At 39.6% G+C, this 26,356-nt stretch overlaps 1 protein-coding gene across 3 annotated transcripts in view; it reads right to left on the reverse strand.

The window, feature by feature from the left end:
- LOC103725178 (multidrug resistance protein 1) overlaps positions 1-26,356 on the reverse strand; it is a 159,721-nt gene that overhangs the window by 99,215 nt on the left and 34,150 nt on the right. The window contains exons 1-3 of one of the 3 annotated variants that reach the window (XM_029558332.1): positions 8,953-9,085; positions 8,326-8,393; positions 3,810-3,858 (exon numbers count right to left, since the gene is read on the reverse strand). In XM_029558332.1, the coding sequence (XP_029414192.1) occupies positions 3,810-3,858; positions 8,326-8,387 (111 nt within the window). In that variant the 5' untranslated portion in view covers positions 8,388-8,393; positions 8,953-9,085. Of the gene's footprint in view, positions 1-3,809; positions 3,859-8,325; positions 8,394-8,952; positions 9,086-17,520; positions 17,572-26,356 lie in introns of those variants that run through there. The other 2 variants (XM_029558330.1, XM_029558331.1) reach the window with 2 other exon arrangements.

Raw genomic sequence — 26,356 nt, forward strand, 5'->3', positions numbered from 1 at the left:
AAAAGTGTCTTAAAATTTGTTCAACATCACCAGTAATTAAAGAAATGCAAGTTAACACCACTTTAAAACTTCATCTTACCCCTGTTAGACTGCCTAGTGGGTAATGAAAATGTGGTTGATTTATACTACAGAGTTTTCCTCAAGAATAAAGAAAGATGAAATCATGAAATTTGCAGATAATTGGATGGAACTAGAAACTGTTATAGTAAGTGAAGTAACAGATTCAGAAAAAAAATCGACATATGTTTACCATCACATGTGGATCCTAGAACCAGACGCTGATAACCAAGATAATGGAAAAGAAACAGGGAGGTAAAGGAAAAGAAATAACCTGAAAGAGAAGAACATTAGGAAACAGGCCTTAATAAGGGACATATGGATAAAAATTGGGTTAGTTTAAGGGACAGGGGAGGGAAGGGTATACAAGGAACCTAGGGGATAAAGGGAAAGGAGCTCGAGAGGTAGGACCATAGGAGAAGTTTATTAGTAAGGGAGAAAGGGGGGAAATGGGAGCACCTTAAGTGGGAAAACCATAATGGAGGGGTGAGACAATGCGAGAGATTAACAATGCATAGCTAGTTTTGAAAACCAGAGGGAACCATAGGAACAGCCTACTGACACATTATACATAGCAGATCAAGAACAACTGGTCTTTGCCTGAGATTTATCTACATGACACACAGTAATTAAAAATACCAGACTGGTGGAACTAATCTTGTTGGGTTTTTAAAAGACATACTTTGAGATCTATAATAATTTGGTCAGAGGGACATAAAGGACCCTTTTTGCTCCTTGCCCTCCTAGGTCGACTAGTTCCAGGGGACTATGAGCATCTCTCAAAATGTCCTATAATGGTGGTGGGTCACCTGTCCTCTTGATCAAGGAGGCCAAGGAGACCCCACCAGATGGACTTGAACCAGTGTCCAGTCTATAAAGAGGAGGGTCAACACAGAGGAATCATTTCCTCCATGCTTTCAAGCGAAGACAACCGTGGTTGAGCAGGACCTTTGACTTATCTTCACATAGGCAGAACTGGTAAAAGAAAGGAGCCAGGGGCTCCTCCCAAGCCCATGGGACCCCTGAGGAACAGATCGCAAAACCAACCACGGTTGAACCAGACCTTTGACTTATCTTCATATAGGCAGAACTGGTAAAAGGAAGGAGCCAGGGGCTCCTCCCAAGGCCATGTGACCCCTGAGGAACAGATCCTCAAACGACCTTAAGAGTAAAAATAAATTGGTTTATCTGGTCCAACTGTATGGCCTTAAACACCCAAAAGGAATGTATAACCAAAGATTAAAGGGGCCAATATAATTCCATAAGAAACCATATATATAGCTAAAGGCTACATAGCAAGCAACAATGCCAGACAGGCGATACCTCCTTCTGAGTTTTTGGCCAGGGTGGCCAAAGGGATTCCCAGATAGTAACCCAGCAGAGAACTGGGAACTTGAACAGCAGACCCCAATCTTATCCAAAGGAATATTCTTAACTGTCTAAAAAAAAGAATGAAATCCAAAGCAAAAAACAAACAAAAACCCTATCATTAGATCACTCAAGAATTATCTCTAAGATAGTGTGTTCAGAAAGGAACAATCAACATAATCAGAGGACTCGGAACCTTACTTTTTAAGGACTACTTGAAGAACCTAAGGATGATTAACCCAAATACTTAGTCTGGGTTAGTCCTGAGAGGGTTGCTTGTGTTTGTTTTTCCCCAGGTTTAATGAGATATTAACAAATAAAAACTGATTATATCTATATATCTATATATATGAATAAAATATACTGTTTATTAGTACTTAGAACAACAACAAAAAAAAAGAATAATTTTTGTGACAAACTATACACTATATCTGTAATCCCAGCAGAGACAGGAGGATCAGGAATTCAAGTCATCCTCAACTCCATAGTGAGTAAAAGGACAGGATACAAGAGATTCTGTCTCAAAACAGAACTAAATAGAAACCAAACCAAACAAGAACAATGAGGACAAACAGGAGTGGGGATGTGTAACAAAAGGAGCCCCAGGGGTTACAGAGATTGCCCTGCAGTTAAAAGCACTTGCTGCTCTTTAGAGGACCAGGATTCAGTTCCCAGCACCCACATGCAGCTAATAACCATTTGTAACTCCAGTTTCAGGAGATCCGACACCCTCTTCTAACCTCCACAGGCACTGAACACACATCACGCACATACATATATGCAGGCAAAACACTCATACACATAAATAAAAATACGTAAATCTTAAAGCGGGGGGGGGGGGGGGGAGGAGATCCACAGCAAGGGCATCTGTAACCAGAGAAAGATAAGGATGGTATAAGACAGCCAGGGTCCTCAGTGCAAAAGTCATGAGATTGTGTTTTCCTACCTAAATCTATCTTTACATTGAATGTATTAAGATCCATTTTACATGATATTCTTCCTTCTTCTCCACATTTCAAAACACGTCTAGTGTGGAATGACTGAATTATAAAAAGAATGTGGCAAGACTTGATTGGTTGAAATTCTTCTAGGCTCCAGAGTCTGGAATAGTTTATGTAAGCTTGCACCCTTAGAAAAAAGAAATTTTGGGGCTGGAGAGATGGCTCAGTGGTTAAGAACACTGTCTACTCTTGCAGAAGACTCGGGTTCGAATCCCAGCACCCACATAGAAGCTAACAGCCATCTGTAACCTCAGTTCCAAGGGCTCTAATGCCCTCTTCTGATCTCTGCAGGCACTGTATGACATAGGTACACTTATATACATGCAGGCTGTATTAGTCACTTTTCTGTTGTTGTGATAGAAACACTGACCCAAGCAATTTATAGAAGGAAGAGTTTATTTCAGCTTATGGTTCCAGGGGAATTACAGTCTGTCATGGCAGGGAGGCATTGTGGCTGGAGGTGGCTGGAGCAGGAGCAGCAGAAGCTAAGCTCTCACATCATCATGCAGGCACAGGAAGCAAGAGAGCGACTGGAGATCTGGCAAAGCTTAAGAACTCTGTAAGCCCACCCCCAGTGACGTGCTTCCTCCAGGATAGCCACACCTTCTAAAACCTCCCAAAACAGCGCCATCATCTGGGGACAAAATGTCCAAACACTTGGAGCCTATGGGGAACATTTTCATTCAAACCACCACACAGGCATTCCATTCATACACATAAAATAAATAATGAATAAATAAAGAAATAAATATTTTAAATATAAATGATAATTTTTTTAAAAAGAAAAAAGGAATTTTCATAGAAGATATCAAAAACTAGTCTGACCTATAAAATTCCTGTCATATTCCATGAAAGATCAAAGAAAAGTTTCCAAATAATCACTGTACAACCAAAAAAGCAAGTAGTTTTGTTAAGGTTTTCAAATTCTACATTTTCAGCTATTTAGCACAGAGGAATAATGTCATATGCTCAATCATCATAATAAATAATCCATTGCCAGCTTTTATTTTTATGAGTGCTTTGGAATTTGACCCTCAACCATGCCAGAATTTCAGGGACATTAAAAGGTGGCATGCAATGGAGCAGTTTCTTATACGGAATGGAAAAGAGCATGACTAGGAAAGATGTCTGTACAGGTGGCAGATAACAGAGCTATAACTCATAGAGAGAATATTAAAATCTAGGCAGGAGGAGGTGGCTGCTGAGATACAATTTATATGTCAAATCATAACAGCAGTTCTTTGAAAGTAAGCTGTCTAATCACTTAATTTTGCCTATTGACACAGCCTCAAAAAATATTATAACAGATGAATTATCTTTTCTAGGGATGGAAGAAGTTAATATTTGAAAGTAGTTTGAATAATGAATAAATTAAAAACTCACCATTGTCAATATACTGGCAACTTGTTTCTTTTCTTTCTTCTCTTTTTTACTGAAAAATACAGCAAAGAAATTAGAAAAAACTTTAAAAATTATACATTCTACAATTACTAAATCAATTTTTAGAGCTCTTGTTTAATGGCAACTAAGCTCTTGTTTAATGGCAATTAAGTAATAAAAACAGATAATAGTATGAATCATTTGAGGTTTAAATGTAAACATTTTTACATATATCTTAAAAAAATCTGTTTGTGGTTATCATTGGGAATTAGGATTTTTATATAAATATTTCCCTTGTGCCTTAGCCATTTCTTAATTTTCCATGATGAACACACACACACACACACACACACACACACACACACACACACGGGATGAGGAAAAGTACACACTAAAAATTTTTTGCATTTTTATTCTAATTATAAAATCATTCACGCTTCAGGACTGACCGTTTTGACTATCATCTGAGTAATTGTAGCAAGAGATATTCTATCTGTAGATTGCCTAGATATTATTCTTAATTATTCTCTTTCCTAATAGGGTAGAGTGGCAATCAGCTGTTGAGCACAACTAACCTAAGTAACAAAGTAATTAAATCAGCCTATGAGGAAATCTAATTCTGAAAGGATCTCTGTAATGCTGTGAGCCATTATGGAAAGAAATGCAATCTAGAAAAGATGTTCTGTAAACTGTAAAAAGGCTGTCCTTGGGCCTAAAGGGTCAATTCTTATTCTGAACTCAGCTTCAAATGACTTTAAATCAGTAACCCATATTTTTGTCATTACATGTAACTGCAGCCTAGGATAGAAAAACAAAGTAACTTTAACAAACTATCCTGATTTTACCTATGTATAGAAGAAAAACTGTTAGAAACGAGCAGCCTTGTTTTTACAGAAATTTTTTGAGTTCAAAAAATAAATTTGTCCTCATCTTCCTTCTTTTGATTAAAAAAGTCAGAGGTAAAGAGACTTCTTTGTGTGTGTGTATCAGAGGTCAATGTCTAATGTCTTCCTCCATCGCTCTCCTCTTAATTTTTTTGACACAGGTTTTCTCACTGAACCTGGAGCTTGCCGATTCAGCTGGCCTGGTTGGTCATCAAGCCCCAGGGATTCCAGGCAGACAATGCTGTGCCTGGCTTTTTCATGTGGACTTTTGTGGCTTGAACTCGTCTTTATGCTTGCATGACAAGCACTTTACAGAGCTTGGTAAAGAGACTCTGAAGAAAAAATCCAAAGGTTGCATGTATTTGACTTTAGAATAATGTTAGATTGATACACTGTACACAGACATTTTCAGTTTTGGTTCCACCCTATTCCTAGTAAAGGCCCATTCAGTATCCCTGAAACCTGGATGAGAGGAGACCAATAACCATAAATGGCTGAATTTTAGTTCTAAGTTGTTTATTTTTCTTCTCTAAAACTGATGCTACTTTGGAGCAGTTATAATATTCCAGCCACAAAGTAAGCACTTCCCGCACAATTTGTAAACAATTCTGAGAAAGGCAAACTTTGTCTTTCTTTTGGAGAAAACTACGGAAGACTGAAGTCAATAGTTGGAGCAAAAACAAGATTTTAATTTCCAAGTTATTCCACGAAAGGGAATAAGCTCTAAAGTGTGCCTTCAGACTTTTGAGAAATTGTATGGCTTGAAAATGCACTTTCACACCATCTCTCACATCTACTAGATTATTCTTACCCCCAACAGCACAAAACAATGCTTACAAAGGCAATTTGCTATCTAACATCATTTTAGAGCACTTGTATAGCATGCTCAAGGGCTTGGTTCTGATCCACAGCATCACAAAACAAACTGTTTTAGTGAATAAAGTCTTTAGTCCTGGTACTAAATTCCAGCATTTTCTATCAGCAAAACTAAATTCTTTTTTTATGATCCCATGTTATAAAACATATAGTTTTAAGAACAGATTAAAATCAATGGTGATACATTGTGGAAGAGGGATCAGAAAGATTAATAAGAGTCAGAGGTCGTGGATGATGACACACAGTGGAAAGTTTTCCAGACAACTAGGCAGATACTCATATGAATTCACAGCAATAGTGACAGCATGTACAAGATGCATGGAAGCTCAAGCCAGACAAATCCTATAATAGAAGTGGTGAAGAAGATAAGAAGCCCCAACCCTAGCTGAGGATCTGTTGGCAACTGACAGCAGCTGGAGAGGGAGACTCAATTTTCTTTAAGGGTGTGATGCTGGGTAGGTTTACCAGGCTCCAGTGGATAGATCCATACACGACAGCATTTGTGGACACAAATCTCACTTGATAGGCCTTAAAAAAATGTTTTATGCCAGAGTGCATGAAAACGGGTGGAAGGTAGTAAGTAAGGGGAGTGGAGATAGGGGAGGGGGGCCTAAATATGATCAAAACACATTGTATGAAACTCTCAAAAGTTCAATAAATGGTGATGAGCTCAACAAAAAAAAATTGTTTTAAGAAAAATCTGTAAGAATTGATGGGATTAATAATATGAAGATTTGTACAAAATCAAACACTTTATGGTTTCCTTCCACATAGCCTCATACTTCTTACTCAAATGCTTACTCAAGTGTTTGTGTCTTAAAAACATAATTCTTCAAGTCATTTTCTAAAGAGGACAAACATAGATTATCTTCCCTCCCTTCTTTGTTTATATGAATTTTTCTATTAAAAATGAAATGAGCTGGGCATGGTGGCACATCCTTTTAGTCCCAGCACTGGGGAGGCAGAGGCAGATGGAACTCTGTGAGTTCAAGACCAGCCTGGTCTATATAGCATGAGTTCTAGGCCAACTGGAGCTACTGAGAGACCCTGTCTCAAAAAAGACCAAAGGAAAAAAAATATGAAGTAAACAGGAAAAAATAAAGATTAGTGTATAATTCACCTAGACCGATCAATTATTACCATTTTGACAATCCTTATCAATATAAAGAGTACATACTATCAATTGTTAAGACTCTGCCAAACTATTTAAGTTGCAAATATTATAGTATTCATATGCTCTACTACCATTACCACATCTTGGAACCTTAGTAGCAGTGTTGGTACTGTTTAAAAATCCAACCCACAAAGTTCCCGTGTATGTTTTCTGCAATTGCTTTTCCTTTATTGAACTCTGATTTAATAAGAGTTCATAAAGTACATTTGGTGGCTACTTAATCTGTAAGCATACACATTGACTTTTTTGAAAGGACAAAAATGTCCCATGGCTATATCTATTTCAAACCAAGCACATATGGAGATGTATATAATGGTATTTAGAAACCAAGATGAGGCTTTAAAAAGTACTTAGTAAAAGTGCTTAATTTGGTGCTGGAGAGATAGCTCAGCAGTTAAGAGCACTGGCTGTTCTTGCACAGGACCTGGGTTCGAGTCCCAGCACCCATATGGCAGCTAACTACCCTCAATAATGCCCATTCCAGGGGAATCTGATGCCTTCTGACCTCTTCAGGCATTATATGACACGCATGCAGGCAACACACTCTTACACATAAAATAAAAATAATATTTTCAAGTGCTTAATTCCACTTTCTGATCCGGTGAACTGAAAATGAATCATAAAGTCATAAATCAGCACACTTTTATGTGTTTGCATCAGGTAAGCAAATTACAGCAAAGTTGGAAAAACTTTGCTTTGGGCCTTAGATAACTGATAACATTCTTAACTTATGGGTTGGTGGAAGCCTGTTAGGTTAATACAGCCCAAAGGTTTCAAGTGACAGTAACAAGAATGTTAGCTTAGACACAAAGGTAGATTGAAGGTAGGCTATTAAGGGAGCTAAAAGAACTAAAGAGAATTTGTAAGTAGGTTTTTGGGGGGGTTTTTTGTTGGTTTTTTTTTTTTTTTTTTTTTTTTTTTTTTTTGGTCTTTTTGAGACAGGGTCTCCCTGTAGCCCCAGCTGTCCTGGAACTCACTATGTAGACCAGGCTGGCCTTGAACTCACAGAGATCAGCCTGCCTCTGCCTCCCAAGTGCTGGGATTAAAGGTGGGCACCACCAGGCCCAGCTGTAAGTAGCTTTTAAACCTAATCAGTTAGTAAGTAGGCTCTAGACCTAATCGTTAATCAGTTTTTGTAGAATGTTCAGTGTAAGATGTGGCTTTTTTTCTGTGGTAACACAACCATTTTATTATAATCATTGAGAATGGTCTACAAAACTAAATCTAAATGTCATTTTAGTCTCTTTTCTCTATGCCACAAACACGCGCTATTTCTGGAGTTGCTTTATAAGAATCAAGCTAATGAGCCACAGGACAGAGTCCAAAGAGCATATGGCTCAGGTGCATGGGCGATGAGTGTTGTTCATAAAGCAGAGGTAATAAAACAAAACGGATGTGAGCAATGGCCGGTCTCGAAGCTGTACTGAAGCCTGCTGCTGTGCCTCACACAGCCAAAGAACTTCTGCTACAAGCAGAGGAACCGAAATAGCAACCACTTGAGTTTTGCTGTAGCGCCGGAGGCTACAAACAAACTGCCCGAGGAACAAAAAGCCCTGTAAAATTCGAAAGTGGAACAGTCTGCTACCTTTTTTTGCCCATCTTCGAGTTCTTCCCTGCTCTTCCACTGCGGTCCTCTTCAAGCTCCATCTCGACCTGGGAAGAAACCACAGTTCATTAGCCAAATACAAGGTCGGGAGGCTATGGTGGAAGTTCAGAGGGAGGAGGCTGCCGGCTACTCCCTTCTTGGAGCTCAGGGGTGAGGAGTGCCCGCCCGCTGCTCCCGGCAGGGCCGGGAGGTAACGCACCTAAGGGCTTCCCTGTGGGCGCCCAGCGTCCCCACCACCCACGTGAACCCCGCTCCACCACCGCCGCCCTGCGGGATCCCTTCCGCCCAATGCTCCTCCACCGCCCGGTGCTCCTCTACCGCCCCTGGCCAGAGCCGCCCGGCTAGAGCTGCGCGCCGCTGGGCAGCAGGATGTGGATCCTGCGCGTGGCCGGGCAGCAGGATCCACACCGCGTGGCTGGCGCGGAAAATGCCGCTTCAGGATGCTCCCGGGGCTCCTCCAGCGACTGGGCTGGAACCACTTGGTCCCCTACGGACTTCCGAGTCCTCCACACTCTCCGAGACGCCCTCTTCCACGGACGGGAACCGCGCTCAAGAAACTGGAGGACCCGACCCTTCCTGGGAACTGCCCACTCCACGCGCCCCTACCTCGGGCTCGGGCGGGCTCCCCTATGCAGTGTCCGCCAAGATGGGGATTTTGGAAGAAGAGACGGAGTTTAGCGGAAAGCCGGGAAGATGCAAGCAGCGGCTCCTGGAGTCCGCTGCTGGAATAAGCCTGGGCTTTCTGTGGACAGAGTAATGAACTTGGTGAGCTCCACCCACTCCCTGGCGCAGCCCGCCCAGCCTGAGAGCTTAACCAGAGGTTGCTCCAGGCCCAGCTTGACTCAAGGATTATTCCTGGAGAAATTGCGAAACAGGTCTCCTGGACGAGTGTCCAGACTCGTCCCTCTCAAAAGGCAAGTAGACAAACGCACACCACCTAAATCATCAGGGAGCACTTTTTTATAAAAAACAGGTCTCTACATGTGCACGGAAGTTTCCATAGATAGAGGTGCCTGTGTGTAGATGTGCGCTTGGCCATCAGCGCGGGACATAGTTAAAGAAAGCTTTCTTTGCATCTCAAATAATAGTAAAACAATGGGCACAGATCCTTCCCACTCCGAAAATTTTCTTTCCTTGAAGCACTCTTGAAAAAGATAAGAGAACTCGTCCTGCATGAGCTTTTCTTCGGTATGTGTTAGTTTCTCAAGTATATCTGCTTATCTTTTATTTTAAAATGAAACTGAAGAAAATAAAAAGGATTTTCAATTTGTAAATGTGGCATTTCAGTGTAGAAATAGTATTTAAAGTGTGGAGTATTTTAAGCTTTTAGCTACCAAATGAATGCCCACTTCCCCCAAGGCATTTGAAATTCTTATATTTTAATTTGGATTATCAAGCACAACTTTAGCACATTACTTCAGTTGCTATTTCTTGCTAACATTTAATTTTTTTTTTCATGACCACTATTTTTTTCAAGGTGATGAAAAATAAATACCATCTTCACAATTCAGATTCATAGAGCAGCACTGTTTGCCACAGTGTGAAAATATTACCACTTTAACATATTTTAAAGCCATAATTTTCTTTCTAGCCTTTATCCCAACATTTCCATGCATTGACTTGGGGGGACATTTAATCAAATATTTTTTTCTTGATTAACATTGTTAATTAGACTTTCTTAACAGGCCACTGGTTTATTCTTTTTTCTTTTTCTTTTTTTTTTTTTCTATGTTCTAATTGTACTTGTGTACAGCACTGGGTCACTGCTTTAGGGCTTCACTCCAACCCTGTGGTCCACCTGGGGCAAAGGTATAAGCCTTCATGTCCACCATAAGCATTTTCAATGTTATGATTCTTCTATTTCTGTACTCTTCCAACAATAAAGATTGCATCTCTGCTACATTTGGTCTGTACATACTTGTGGGAACAATAGTAACTAACATTTATTACACACTGGTCATATATAAGAAACTACACTGAGCACTTCAAAGAGATAAACTCATTTAATACTCAACAAGAATGGATGAAATAGTTACTCATATTGTTATTCAAATTTTACAGTGGAGGAAACAGGTTTACATAATTTGCCCAAAGCCACACAGCTGGCAAAGATCAGACCCAGGACTTGAAAGCAGACTATCCTCATAGCTACTTCCTTTCCTTTTTCCTTTCCTTTCCTTTCATTCTTTTCCTTTCCCCATTCCTTTCTGCCTTCATTTCCTTTCCTTTCCTACCTTATTTTCGCAGGGTCTACATATTTATTCGTAGGTTGACCAGGTTGGCTTTGAACTCTCAATCTCCATGTCTTAACCTCTGGAATGTTGGTTTTGCAGGCATGCACCACCATGCCTGGCTTCACTTCGCTCTTAGCCACCTTACACAGTGGTTCCTGACTATAGTACACTACTATTCTACCTTTTTGAGCCCCATGAAGCTTCTCACCTTTTGACTCCACCTTAGAAAACCTGCAATGACCTCTTGCCAACTTTATCATAGCTAAGAATTAGATATGACACCCATCTTCTTCCATTTCACTTCTTTAACCATCTTTCCCACTCATCCACGCTCATTTCATTTCGGCCAACTCGCAATACCTCTCAGGTGACTTTGCTGTTTTTGTTTTTTTCTTTCACTCTGTTGTTTTCCATATGTAAATGCCCCTGTGTCAAAGGCTTAGACCTAATGCAGCACTATGAAGAGGTTGGGCTTTGGGGACGGGATTGGTTCATGAGGGCTTTGACCTAATAAATGGATTAATCCATTGATGGATTCCTATTTTGGGCAACTAGGATTTATCTAGAAATGGGACTTAGTTCAAGGGATAGATCCTTGGGGTCTGCCCTCAGAAACTGTATCTTGTCCCGATCTCTCTCCAGTTCCTCTCTCTGCTTCCTGACTGCCATGGTGTAAGCAACTCTGCTCTACCTCATAACATGAGCCAAAATGCTCTACTTACACTAGCCCATGGAATGACATCTCTGAAATCATGAATCAAAATAAACCTGTCCTCCTTTTAAATTGTTTCTCTGTGGTATTTGTCACAGTAGTAAAACTAACATGCTTCTCTTCAGATTTCTAATTCTTCAGGAGGTTCTTCTTATGACTCTCTTGTAAATTTTATGTCTCTTTCTCTGGTTTGTATAATAATTTATTTCTCCTAACTTCTATTTAACCATTTAAGTCAAAATTCAATATATCTTGAAAGACAAAAAATTAATCTTGATGAACTTGATGGACTTAAACTAGAGAAAGACTGTAACAGCATCCCAAGGTAAATGACTCACTGTGCTAAGAATGAAGGATCTACAATATTATAGTGTCCACCCATTTATATGTAACTTATTTTTATGTATAAAGGATATATGGCTATCTTAATGATAGGGACATTAAATGACTGTACCCAGACTCAGGTTAGATTACATCATCACATTGTTTTTTTTAAATTCTACATTTAAAAAAGCTAAACTGCCTGGGCGTGGTGGTACACGCCTTTAGTCCCAGCACTTGGGAGGCAGAGGCAAGCGGATCTTTTTGAGCCTGGTCTACCAGTGAGTTCAGGTCAGCTGGGACTACAGGGAAACCCTGTCTCAAAAAGACAAAGAAAAAAGCTAAACTCGAGGCTGGCAAGATGGCTCATCAGGTAAAAGCAGTTTCTAGCAAGCCTGACAACCTGAGTTGGAGTCCTTGGACCTACATGATAGAAGGAGAGAACCAACTCCTGCAAATTTTCCTCTGACTTCAATGTGCATGTGCACACACATAAATAAATAAATAATAAATGAATACATAAATAATAAATACATAAATGTAATTTTTTAATTTAAAAAGTCCAAACCTTTAAATTTGGTAATTTCCAAAGAGGCTGTGTGTGTTGCTGTCATTTAGCCAATACTGCAGCAGTCATAACTTCAGTGAATGGTGAAAACAATAAATTAACTTAATTGAAAATAAAGTGATTTATTAATCTACTCTCAGGAGAGGTGATTACTACCCCTTTCCATACCTACTCTTTATTAGCTTTACCTTTAATTTGATACTTATTAGTATTTCAAATGATAACTAATTTTTTATATTATTTGTAGCTTAAATTTTAAAAGATGATGTAACTGTTTAAACTATCAAGTGAGCTGGGTATTTTAAAATATAAAGGAGCCCATATAAATGGATAAGAAAAGTCTCAAAAAAATTTTTTCTCAAAAGGGAAAAAGTAGAAAAATAAAATAGGAAATTCACATATGAAAGGAAATAGTATACTAGAAAAGTGTGACAGGCTGAAATAGCTATAATAGTCACAAAATTTAAAGCACAAATGGAAAATGAGAATTAAAATGTTTATAAAGTAAAAGAAGTTGGAGTTAAAACTTATTAAAATAAATTTTTAAAAAAACCAATGTGACCATCTGTACCTTAAATATGTTTGATCTGTTAATTCAATTTTAGTTATATCTCTCTTAAGTGACCAAAAGTAAAGATTAAAGATCAGACACAAATATATCCATTGTTGGATTATTTTCTACTAGTGAAATGTGAAAAATGGTATAAATATTTACCACATATGTATAGCTGAGAAAATAATGATGGTCTTGTGTTTAAAATGGTATTTTATATATTATTTGTGTATGCGTGTATGTCTGTGTGTCTGTGTGTTTGTATGATATGTGTGGAAGGGATGATGTGTACCATGGTGCAATGTATGGAAGTCTGAGGACAACTCTGGAGTTGATTCTCTCTTTCCATCTTTACATACATTCTGAGGGTTGAACTTGGGTTGTCAGTTTTGCATGGCAAGCGCCCTTGCTAGCTGAGTCACCTTGTCTGCCTGTGATAAGCCTCTTAAAGAGAATAGTAATATAAAAATTGTTTACAGGGTTTGTAATGACACTGGATAATACCTTTAGTATTACCCCAGGAAAGGGCAAGGGGAAATTGTGACAACATAATATTAACTTTGTAAAGCTAATCAGTTAGCACAATACTAGAAATAAACACACCAAAAATGTTAAGAGTTTTTAAATTTTAGTAGTGGAAGTTAGATGAGTTAAATTTAAATTTTAAACATCCTCTGCTCCTGTATCAAAACTGTATTCTCACCTGGGTGTGGTGGTACACACCTTTGAGCCCAGCACTTGGGAAGCAGAGGTAGGAGGATCTCTGTGAGATCAGGCCAGCTTGGTCTACATAGCGAGTTCAAGGGTAGCTGAGGCTACAGGGACCTTGTCTCAAAAAGACAAAAAAAAAGTGTATTCACATAGTGGAAAGAGTAAATGAAAAATTTGATTAAGCATAGGAAGAAAGGCAGAGGGCCAGGATCTTTACTTCTTAGTGCAGTTTGCTCATCATTAAGGATCAAACAGCCTTATTTAGGGAAGGGTAAATTAATAGGCTAAGCTAAAACAAGTGACAATGAGAAGTCCTAGGATTTTCTTAAAGATTTCTCATGTTTATGAAAACTTTCCTCAGCATGTATCTAAAAAGCCAGCTTTGTTTTACCCATCAGCTGCCGTTATGACTTGAATACATTTTTTTTTTTTTTTCTAGTGGCTGCTTTTATATCTGCCTTAAAGAGTTCTGGAGAAAATCAAAGGCCTGATGGTAATTCTCCAGAATAACTACCATATCATCTACTTGAGAAAGATAATCACAAAGGTTAGAGAAGATCTATTAAGGGCTCACTCATCATATCCCTGGAGTTTAAGTTCATAAGAGTTGGAATTGTACCTCTTTTATGCCAAATTAAAGTACAGCATAGATAGTATGTGCTTAATATCTGTTAACTTAAGAGACTAAATCCTATTAATAACATTACTTGACATTTTAAAGTATATCTAAGCAAAGATGATCATTAGCAGAAGATTTATTTTATTTTATTCTTGAGCCTTTCCTTAAAATCATTGATCACTAAATGGTGGGTACTTTGTTAGATGCTGATGACATGAATATGAGCAAGTATAAATCCCATTCAGCTCTGTGTGTGGTGAGGGATAAGTCTAAAATTAATAGCACAAAGGTCAGTTGTTTGGTTTTTGTTTTTACAAATGGAATTGAATTCATACATCTTAAGTGACCATTATCCCTTCAAATATCCAAGGATGTTCTGTCAGTCAGTGATGCTTATTTCTACCAAGAAATAAGGTGATTGAAGGTTTTTTTCTGCCTGTCTTCAGATTATACTGAGTTGAATGTCCTTGATAGTAGCAAAGGTTTAGAAACAAGACACAATCCAGAATTGTAGTTGAAAACATAGATGTTAGGTTCAAGCTGGCTGAATTCAGGTCTCTGGGTTGTTTGCTTGTTATTGTTGTTTTCTAAGATGGAGTCTTGCCATGTTACCTAGATTTGTCTCAGATTCCTGGGGTCCATTGGTTCTTCTGCCTCAGGCTCCAGAAAAGTTGTGACTATAGATAACAACCATCATGACTCAGTAAATTCTGGTTATCTCCAGAATAGTTGGGACTATAGATAACAACCATCATGGTTATTCAGCATTGGATAATAACCATCTGGTTATTTAGCATTGGATTATTTATTTTTTTGAGATGGAAATTCTTTGTTTGTAAAATAACACAGTGAATGAAAAGCGGTTGTTTTAGTACCTGAATATTCAATTTCTCAGTGTTTACTTGTGTTGTTATTGTTGGTACTATACTAGTGAGTAATTTACTTAAGGGTTTCAGTTAAGACTGAGGTACAAGCCAGGCATGGTGGTACACACTTGTAACACTCAGGAGGTGAACACAGATCAAGAGTTGAAAAACAGTCTGAGATCCATAGCAGGACTATGCCTCAAAATGAACAAACAAAAAACAAAAACAAAAATCATTATGAATAATGAGCCCTATATTTTTGCAAACATAGTGAATTTGTTCTCAAGATGATTCTTAAAGGGACTTTCCTTTGATGTTCAATTACTTTTGGTTGCAGCAATCCTAGTATGTATCTATTTAATTCTTATCTTACTTTATAGCTAAACCTTTTGCCCTCAGACATCAGCACTAAGGAACTCCTGATATAAATATAACATTACCTTTAAAATTTTTTTTTTGGCAGAGTTCATAAAAAGGATCATTTCCTGTTTAGTTTTTTTCAATTGCTTTATGATTCATAGACTTTGAACTTGCCTAATCTGAAATGAACTCTCTCTTGGGAACAAGGTCAAATCAGTTCATTGAGCCAGTGTTCATTCACTTATTACTTAAAAGTTTTTGTATTATTTTGAATGATAATATCTATTTAAAATATATTTCCATAAGTAAGAAACACTGTTCTAATAGAAGAACTGGTTGATTACATCTCATTTTTACATTTGAAACTGGAAAGGGAGTGCTTTGTTTTAAATTTGTATTGTCTTCACTCATTCATTCAAAAATATTAACTGGGCACCTACTAGATTTTATGTGTTATTTTAAAGTACTGTATATACCTATGAACAAAACAAAAAAAATCTCTGCTCAGGTGTGTTTAGTGTCATGGCTAGGTAGATAGAGAAAAGCTTAATAAGTAATTTAGTATGTTCAAAGGTAGAAAGTGCTCTGGGGACAAACGGAAAGCTGAAGGAGACTAGCAGCAGCTGATAAGTAAAGATTACAATTTTAAGTAACATATTCAGGAAAGGAATATTTAATCAAGAAAAGACTGAGCTGAGGAAAGTTATACGTGGTGTAGAAGTGCTAAAGCACTTGACCAATGTCATACAGTCTGTAGAAAGATGGCCACATTAACAACATGGGTTTTCTGACTTGGATCTTACTGTTCTTCCTGTCATAGGAGGATTCTAATAGTGCGATTTCAGATTAACTAGCATGGGATACATGTTGGGACACGGCAGTCCTGTTTTCCAGCTATTTCCTTTTACATCAGGTTTCTCTCTTCTTGACTTTATTCCACTAGAAGGGCTGTCAGTATGAGAAGGCAGCTACCCATTCACTTTAGTATTGTCTACACTCTGAGTACCAGCGCCTGACAACTGTGGCAAGAGGTTATTTTAATGTGAAATTTTTTCTTTGGAAAAAAATATTTCTTGTTCATTTTTTCATTTTATTGATATATTATTGGTAAAACAGCTGGGATAATATTAACATAGAAAATGAAGGATGATGCCCTAAGACAAATTACAAAACTTTTAATTTATCCTGTGACCTTCCTTGGGTCACAGAATAAATTCTGACTCTTTTCTTTCTAAAAAATATTTTATTTTATGTGAATGAATGTATTACCTGCATGTATATAAGTTCACCTGTGTCGTGCAGTGCCTGTGGAGGTCAGAAGATGGTGTTGGATCCCCAGGAACTGGAGTTATAGATGGTTGTTAGCTACCATGTGGGTGGTAGAAATCAAAGCCAGATCCCCTGCAATAGCTGCCAGTGCTCTTAAACTGCTGAGTCATCTCTCTAGCCCCGATTCTTGTTTCCCTTGCATTAGTCTTTTTAAGTGAAGAATTCTATAATTCTATCAAATATTTGGATGTTGTTCCTATTGTTTGACATGTATACCATGACCTTGTTGCTATGGTCTTCCTGTTTATTGCCACATCACACTTGCAGTGCGCTTATGTAGAAAGTAGCACTTTTTTGCAGTTGATACTCTGCTATCAGTTTTAATTTTGTTCCTTTTATTTTTCTTGACTACTAGATATTACCATTAACTAGTTCTCACCAAGGCCTGGCATGTTGCCCTTATTGCCATTTTATGATATAGCAAGGGAAAACTTTACTATGCATAGTCAGGCTTTCCTTATTCCCCACCAAGTTAAGACAATAAAGCATAAAAGTTATGTTCTGTGGTGCTGGGAAGAAGGCTCAGTCAGTAAAGTGCTTGCTGTGTAAGCATGAAGAGCTGAGTTTGATCTCGAGCACTCACATAAAACAGCTAGGCACATGGTGTGCATCTGTAATCCCAACACTGGGGAAGTAGAGACTGAAAAGGTCCCTGAGGCTTGGTGACTAACCAGTCTAGCTGAAGTAGTAAGTTCCAGGTTCTGTGAGAGACGGTGTCTCAGGAAATAAGATAGAGAGCAATTTGGGAAGACACCCAACACTGACCTCTGGACTCCACATATATATTTTTGTAAGTGAGCACATATGTATACTTGCATATGTGTGCATGCACACACGAACACACACAGTTATGCTGTGGAAATTGACACTTGGCTTAATGCATTGCACATGGAACACTCACCAAACAGAAATCTTGATTCTGCCTCAAATTGGCTTCTTCTTCAGCATGCACCTATAAGCATATGGCACCATCATTAATTTGGTGTCAGAAACCTTGGGAAAAGGAGAAAAGTCATCCTTGATACCCCTTTCTCCTTTATTCTAGATGTCCAATTAGAATCATTATCTTTTCTAATAATGACAGTAATCTTGTCTAATCCACTATAACCATCATGCTCTCTTGGGCTACTGTATGAGTTCCATAGCCAAGCAGGTGTCACATGCCTATAATCCTAGCATATGGGAGGTTGCGATCCAGGCCAGCCTGAACTACATAGTGAAATCCAGAACAGAAACAGAACAGAAAAAAATACCATAACTAGTTTCTATATTCATTTTATGTTGGGAGCCTCTGTTATGCAAAGTCGAAGCCCCTTCACACCGGACAGCTCATGCAGTTCGGGAATTATGTGCTGCGGGCTCCTTTCATAGCGGAGTGTCTTCCTGGCATCTTTCCTGTCTCTCCTTTTGAAGTGTTCGCCACAAATGCCATAACATAAACATGGCCTTTGGCTCTAACAGGTACCATGCCTTCCTGTAATTTCTCCAGGCAGACAACAGTCTAGCAGTGTGGCAGAAATCCACTTCTATATGTAAATACAATGCCTCACAAAGCATCTAACAGCCAAAGCTTTTACCACTACCCCCATGGTATAAATGCCTTAGTCTTCTCTTAATGGTCAGAGTATTGGGCTGCAGAGATTCGGGCTGCAGAGAACTGGGTCACAGAGAGCTGGGACACAGGGAGCCAGGTCTCAGAGAATAAAGCTGTAACACAGACTAAGACCTGAGTCTTATGTCATTACCGGTGGCCCAATCTCTCCGGGGGGTGCACTCCCTCGTGACCGGCTTACAGACATTCTAGCTTTCGCTGTCTCCGTACTCTTCCCTGCATGGTTCTGTGGCCAGGAACCTCGCAGAATAGTACACGGGTGAAATAGAGACAGGATTTCGGCTGAACAATGCTTCAGTAGCAGAGGAAGCTGTCTGCACCAGAGACTCGGGACTCGAGCCGCCGGGAGAAGCCTGCGGGGCATCCGCAGCCGCGGCCAGAGACGCCTGTGGCCAGACCTGCCAGTGACTAGCCAGGTGTGGCAGGGGCCCCGAGATCCAGGGGCCCGGAGCACCCCGAGATATCCACGCACACCACGCCTGAGGCCCATAGAGACACAGAGAAGCCAACTGGACCAGACCAGCTTTCCCCCAGGCACACAGCGGGGGAGTGCCATTCGGGGAAGTGCGCCCAGAGAGAGAGCGCCCCCCCCCCATAATTTTAGTCATTTAATTCTTTGTTTATACAAGATCTACGTGACATTATGTCATGTTCCTTGGTAAGCTTTGAATAACTTTATGTCCTCAGGTTAAATTCCTAAGCCCTATATGATCTGCCTTCTCTTTGGCTTTCTGGCCTAAGGCCATTTCTCACCTTTCAAGGTCCAGCCACATTAACCTTTTGCCAGATCTATGGTGATTTGCTGTGCACTATATTGTTATCTTCTCACCTAACACTGTCTTTCTATACTTTCTCCTCTTCCCAGTTATCCAACACCTGGATTCTTATACACACAAACAAAATGCCCTCTCAAACTGGCTATTAGTTTTCATTCTTTAGGCTTTGTTTAAAACGCAATTCTTGGGTCTGGAGAGATGACTCAGCAGTTAAGACCACTGATTGCTCTTGCAGAGGACCAAGGTTTGGTTCCTAGAACCGACATGGTAGCTAACAACTGTCATTATCTCCAAACACCCTCTTTTGGCATGACATGGGTACACTTACAATACATGCAGGCAAAACAGTCATACACCTAAAATATACAAATAAGTAAATTTAAACAACCCTCCAGTTCCTTAGGGAAATGTTCCCTGTGCTTCTTGATTAGGTTTGATCCTACTGACAAATGATGGTAATTCTCACGATATCTTGCACTTACTCTTCATATTATATTTCACAATTGCGCTTATTTTTTGTCATTATAAAACGTGTCTTATTTAATTATGAGTTTTGTAAGGGCAGATCATTTCTGTTTTATTCACTTCTGTTTTCAGCACCTGAAGCACAGTAGGAACTCACTAAGTATCCACTGAAGAAGGAATGACAGAACTACTATCATTATTCTCCCTATTTTTTTCTTCTATAGCCTGCTGGTTACCTCGCTTTTTCAGTCTCCATTCTACATTTTAGAATAATATTGCAAAGTCTTAGTAGGAAAACATGACCACTATTGGTTGACATTCTCAGAAAGATTCTTCTTGAGAGTAGGAAGAAAAATAACACATCAATAGCTTTTAACAATGCTTACAGCAAGTTGGTTTAAATATGTCGGTTTGGTTAAAATATGTTGCAGAAAATCAAGAAATGGTGATTAATGAAAGAATTTCTTTCAGTTTATAATTTTATAAAATATTTTAACTTTTTCAGCATATGCTACAGGTGATTCCCTCATTACGGACCTAAGAAACTCATAGCAACAAAATTTAGCACATATTCATTAGCCAATGCAATAAGGCTTCTAGCTATCAAGAGAAATAAGTGACTCTTTGTCTTCAGAGAAGTTTCTACTATTGTAGCCTGAAAATGATGTATTCCTCCCGGACTTCCTCTAAAGAGCCATGGGCAAGCACAGGGCACCCTGGGAAGGAGGATGGAGCCTAGCATGGTGGGAGATTGGAACGAAAGGAGGAGGATTTGGCACCATTCTGGGAAGCAGGGAGCAGGGAGCAGGTGAGTCAGCCTGCCCTGGACTGTGTGGGGTGCCCGGGGACCTTGCAAGGACCCCGTGGACCCTTCACAGAACTCTATGGGGTGAGTGGGCATGCGGGGATACACGATGAAACAGACCATGGGCAAAAGTGATCCGAACAGTGGGCTGAACCACACAGAGCAGGGTGCTGGGTGTTCATCTCTTTGTAAGTCTCTCCCCAGCCCCCAAAGGTATAAACTATGCAAAATTCAGATAAAGATGTGTTATGTGGTTTGTCTACCCGGGTCAGGAGCAAGGGGACCCTAAGAGAACTTGGGCAACAAATTGGTGTAGCTGGCAGGATGGCGCTGGAAACAACAAATTGTAGGAGTTTGGAAAAAGCAAGGAAGCTAATGGCAGGTGCTGATATGGATCTTACAATGGATTATAAAATATGTAACTAAAGCCGGGCGTGGTGGCGCACACCTTTAATTCCAGCACTCAGGAGGCAGAGGCAGGTGGATCTCTGTGAGTTCAAGGCCAGCCTGGTCTACATAGTGAGTTCCAGGACAGCTGGGGCTACAGGGAGACCCTGTCTCAAAAAGACCAAAAAAAAAAAAAATGTAACTAAAAAGGAGGAGGCCCTGCAGAAGCTTGGGCCACAGCTGTGTTGTAAATGTGGGGAAACAGCCCAGTTGGGGGTATATGAAAATTTGTTAAAGGTTATAGAAAGGCTAGAAAAACTTTTAAAGGCCTGGGACACAAGCAGAGAACCCAGAGAGGGGGTGAGGCTACTTTGCATAATAAAAGACTTGCCCAAGGCAGGGGAAGCTGAAAAGGTTAAGGAGGTACTAGCAGATTCAGTTGCAGAACTTGAGAGAAAAAAAATGGGACATTTTAACTTGTGTAAGGTCCTAGGACTCCAGAAAAAATATAATAATGAAAAAGGAAATGACCTAAAAATGAAAGTGGCTAAGGGTGCCCCTCAGATTCAACCTTTGATACAGAAGGGATAGGAAGCTAGCAGTACTGTAGCTAGGAAGTACTCCACACTGGAACTGTTAAAACTAGGAAAAACTTAGAAGCAAGCAATCGAAGAGCCCCTCACCACATGGTTTGTGTGGGTATGGGACATAGGAGCAAATAACGCCAGTCTAGGTCCTTCATAAGCTTCACAGCTGAGTTATATAACCACTCATCTGTCCTTGTGATATAGGCTGTTCAACCTAGGCCAATGCAGGGGGGAGCAGTCCTTAATTGGGTGGCTGGTTGAAGGCATTAAATATACGTGGTCATCCCCAAAGAAAACTTGCTAATTAACAGAGTCTAGAGGACCATAAAGGAGGGAGGCATTACTGAGAGAACTAGGTATGAGAAAAGCAATATATGATACCTGGTTCACTGGGCCAGATAAGACTGTGTTCACCAGAGATATAAAGGAAAGCTTAATTCAACTGGGACCTCAAGAATGGTATGGAGCTTTAATGGTTTTGCTAAGCCCTTTAATAGGACAGGATCTTTGTAAAGTGAGAGAGGCTTTAGCAGATCTAAGTGACTCTGATCAGTGTGTAAAACATGTCTGTAGAATAACAGAACACCCCACAAGAGATATAAAAAGACCAGACAGAAGAAATTTTCCATTTGGGTTACTTGAAGACAAATGTGGCAAGACTTATTGTGGTGGTTTGAATGAAAATGTCTACCATAGGCTCCAAGTGTTTGGACATTTTGTCCCCAGATGATGGTGCTGTTTTGGGAGGTTTTAGGAGGTGTGGCTATCCTGGAGGAAGCATGTCACTGGGCATGGATTTAGAGAGTTCTTAAGCCTTGCCAGGTCTCCAGTTGCCGCTCTTGCTTGCTATGCCTGCGTGATGATGTGAGAGCTTAGCTTCCACTTCTCTTCTCCAGCCACCTCTGCCACCATACCTCCCCACCAAGATGGACTGTAATTCCCCTGGAACTGTAAGCTCTAAATTCTTCTTTCTATAAATTGCTTGGGTCAGTGTATCTATCACAGCAACAGAAAAGTGACTAATACACTTATGTTGAGTCCAAATTCCCAAAGAAGAAATTGATAGAAAACCAAATTCAGTACTAAGGAGTTTCTGGAAGGCTTTAAAACCAGAAGAACAGTTTACAAAAGGCATTCAAATGATAAAAAGTGTCCCAGGGGTAGTTAAGAATCCCCAAAGATTAAATAAAGTGCATTTCTCTCCTGATGAAGGCTATACTAGGCATGGAGGCAGTTTTTCCCACCAAGGCCTCCGCGCCCCCCCCCCCCAGCCAGCTGTGGTCAATGGAGAGATGACAGATATGGCTACAGCCAGAGGCAGACATAGGGCCTGCCTGTCTTAGGGAACCAACAGGTACAGCGAGAACAAGAAAAAACTCCTGCTTCCTTAGCCCAGTGCAGGGTCAGGCAACTGGAGCCAACACCTGTAATTGTATCAAGGATAAAAGAATACAAAGAGACTCCATGCAAGATCCCCAGAATTTGGAATGACTCTCCAGTGATAACTAAAGATAGTAAAGGACTAACCAAATTAATGCCTCTTACCCATGCTGTGGTACCTAACAAAGATCTATGGAGAAAACAGTTAATATGAATGGATAAAAGCTTTCCATGCTGTGTTAAGCCTTGTTTATGATTGATTCAATATATGATGTTAACCTTCCTTCGAGTGTTTTACAGATGTGAAACCCATTTGAAAGATACCTGAAGAAACAAAGGCCAGCTCTAGCTATAAGATTCTTGGGAGTTTTATGGTTGGGTAAGATAAAAACAGAGGCTCCCAAACTATACAACTGTTAAGAAAATATACAGTACCAGGGGTGGGTTACCCCCCATGAGCTGTTGGTCAGAGAGAGATCCTAGAGGTTTTCAGATTTATCAAAGCTATTGCCACTAATGTCAGTTGTACACTAGAAAGGTTGATAAGGCTGAAAACACTGCATGATGTGAGCGCAGGAGGAAAAGAAAGGATGGATCTGAGACTAAGCCAAAAACTCCATGCCTCTAGATGGATGACATTCATAGTATCAGAAGGTGCTATGCAGATGGTTGGGGAAGAAAGGGTCCCCTATGATTTTATTCAACAGTGGACCCCGTATGCTACACACTATGGACATGCCAAGCAATGCCTACAAGTGCAATAATGGCTCAAGTAACATATGTACAACTGACAAATTTCTAATTGGATAAGGCCCACTCCTAGGGGTGGAACACATATCTGGTGCTGTAGACCAGGCTAACCCCCTGTGTTGAGAAAGGCTACAGGCCCTAACAGGGAAGTCATTACAAGTATACTGTTTAATGAATATACCCTCTAGGCATTCATATTTACATTCATGTTTGTTTAGATGTGTCTACTTCCTTCCATTTGTCTTTATAGTAGAAGAAACACCGCTGAGATAGATCAATGACCACAGCTTGAAGACAAATAATGGGAAAGCCCAAGAAGTCACTATCTTGCCATGATACAAAAAAGATTGCCCTACATCTGTCATCCCCTCCAAGGCTCAGGGACCCTTGCGGAAGATTGGCGGAACGATTGTAAGAGTGGAGGAAAGGGATGGAGTGTAGCCCAAAAATGATTTATTCCTCCCGGACTTTCTCTGAAGAGCCATGGGCCAGCACAGGGCATCCTGGGAAGGAGGGTGGAGCCTAGCATGGCCAGAGATTGGAATGAAAGGAGGAGGATTTGGTGCCATTCTGGGAAGCAGGGAATAGGGAGCAGGCGAGTCAGCCTGCCCTGGACCCTGTGGGGCTCTGGGGGACCTCGCAAGGATCTCTGGACCCCTCTCAGAACTCTGTGGGGTGAGTGGGCATGCGGGGACACGAGATGAGGCAGACTGTGGGCAAAAGCGATCTGGAACGGCAGGCCAAACCACGCAGAGTTGGGTGCTGGATGTCAGGTGTTAGTTTCTTTGTAAGTCTCCCCACCCCCAAAGGTATAAACTATAAAAAATTCAGATAAAGATGTGTTATGTGGTTTGTCTACCCACGTCAGGAGCAAGGGAGCCTAAGAGAACTCAGGCGACAACTGTACTGGAGGAAAGAAAATAAAAATATTAATATTATTGAGCACTAAATCAGTCAAGTGTTTCCTCATTTAATCTCAGCACAGTAGGATTATGATTATCTTCATCTTAAAGAATTAGCTAAGATCCTTGCATGAATGAAATTTGAATCAAGAATTTTATAAAACATTCTTAACTCTGCAAAGCACATTTTAAAAAATAATTTTAAAGATTAATTTTTAAAAGCACATATCTGTGTATCTGTGTGGGAGACCGTACACATGAGTGCAGTGTGCAGAAGCAGACAAGGGCATTGAATCCCTTGGAACTGGAGTTACAGGTGGTTGGCAAACTGCCTGATGTGGGTTCTGGGAATCCAACTTAGGACCTTTATAAGAGAAGAATATGTTTTTAACCATTGAACCATCTCTCCAGCCTCTGCAATCCACATTTTTTAACAATTTATTCATGTTTTTCAGGTTCAGAATTGAGATTTCTTTTTTTTTTTTGAAGAGGATGAGTCACTACTTAAGGGAAAAACCATCCTGAGTCTGAATTTATACCTTTGAAGTTTTTCCTCAAGTCATGTATATTAATTTAAATGCAGCTAACTGTAGTTTGAGAAGATAGATATTTGAAGTATACCATTTTGTTGTTGGAAGTAACTTAATGTTTTTCATCAGTACATCAAGGAAAGTTGTTCAGGATCATGAAGACTTCAAATCATCCTGAACAAGCACTTATTATTCTCAAAAGTAAATTTTAGTCTGCTGCATTTACAATATTTTATTTATTATTTTTTATTTTATGTGTATGAGTATATTGTGTGCATGTATGTGAGTGCACCCGTGTTGTGCAATGCTGGACAGAAGAGGGCTTCAGATTCCCCTGGAACTGGAGCTAAGGATGGTTCATAGCTGCCATGTGGGTGCTGGGAATTGAACCTGGGTCCTCTGCAAATGCAGTCAGTGCTCTTAACCTCTGAGCCATCTCTCTAGCCCCAAGTCTGCTGCATTTAAAGCTAGAGTATGTTAGAATAATTTGATGAACAGGTTTGAGTTATTTGTTAGATTACTCAACACTCCAAGTGGCCTTGGGGCATGGCAAGATTAGCCATTAAATCCAGAAAGATGTCATATTTCTAAAAGGAATCTGTAATTACAAGCAGCCTGGGTGTAAGCACATGAACTTTAGTCTAGGTGTCAGTGTTGCACAATTTCATGTATTCCTTGATGTTTTGTGGGATATAAACCTAGGGAATGACCTGTGTACTGATTCTATGATTATGAAGAAGCATTTGTATCCTACTTCCCTGACTTCATGGCAATATTCTACAATTTAGTGTGGAAAGACTGAAGGAACCATCCCTGGTAGGTGTGATCTGGATTTGTGCAGGCTATTTTCCTAGAGTCCTTCAGTCACAACAATGAGTCCATATCAGAATTTATGATAGGTAAAAGAGGCAGAGAGAACAGTTCATGCCAAGAATCTCATTCTTGTAGTTAAACTGTGAGAATAGTTATAGTTATCCTGATCTGTTTAAATGAGATGATGTAAATTAGGGTATGAATTAATTTACATGCTAAAAAAGTTAAAATAATAACAAACATCCTCTCAACAAATCTTCACTCAGAGGAGTATAAAATTTATGTGAGTTCTTATAAAAGAGATGAAGTACCTGAAAAAAGTATGCTTTTAATTCATGATTTAATTTTATCATTTATTTAATTATTATCAAAATGTAAAGGATTATCATTTATAATTTTAAAAGAAATTCTTTTAATTATTCTCACCTAAATATTCCATTGTAAGTTACTCTTTGGGTTCAGTCTTATGACAGATAACAAGGAATAAAAACACATCTGTGGCCATAAACTTAGAATTAATAAATCTTCATTGTACAATAATAGTTTTATAGTTAAATTTAGGAAGTATGTATTTTGGAAACATAGGTAATCAATGTTTTTGAGGAAGGATGTATCCTGTAAATTTTTTATCCTGAGTTATTGAGACATTGATTAAAATTTGCAGCTATGTGGGAGTCTGTCTACTTGAAGATATTATATTAAATGTCAAAACTTACAGCGGTAGTAAGCG

The sequence above is a fragment of the Nannospalax galili genome, unplaced genomic scaffold (genome assembly GCF_000622305.1).
Source record: "Nannospalax galili isolate Female #2095 unplaced genomic scaffold, S.galili_v1.0 scaffold85, whole genome shotgun sequence".
In the NCBI taxonomy this organism is placed as follows: Eukaryota; Metazoa; Chordata; class Mammalia; order Rodentia; family Spalacidae; genus Nannospalax; species Nannospalax galili.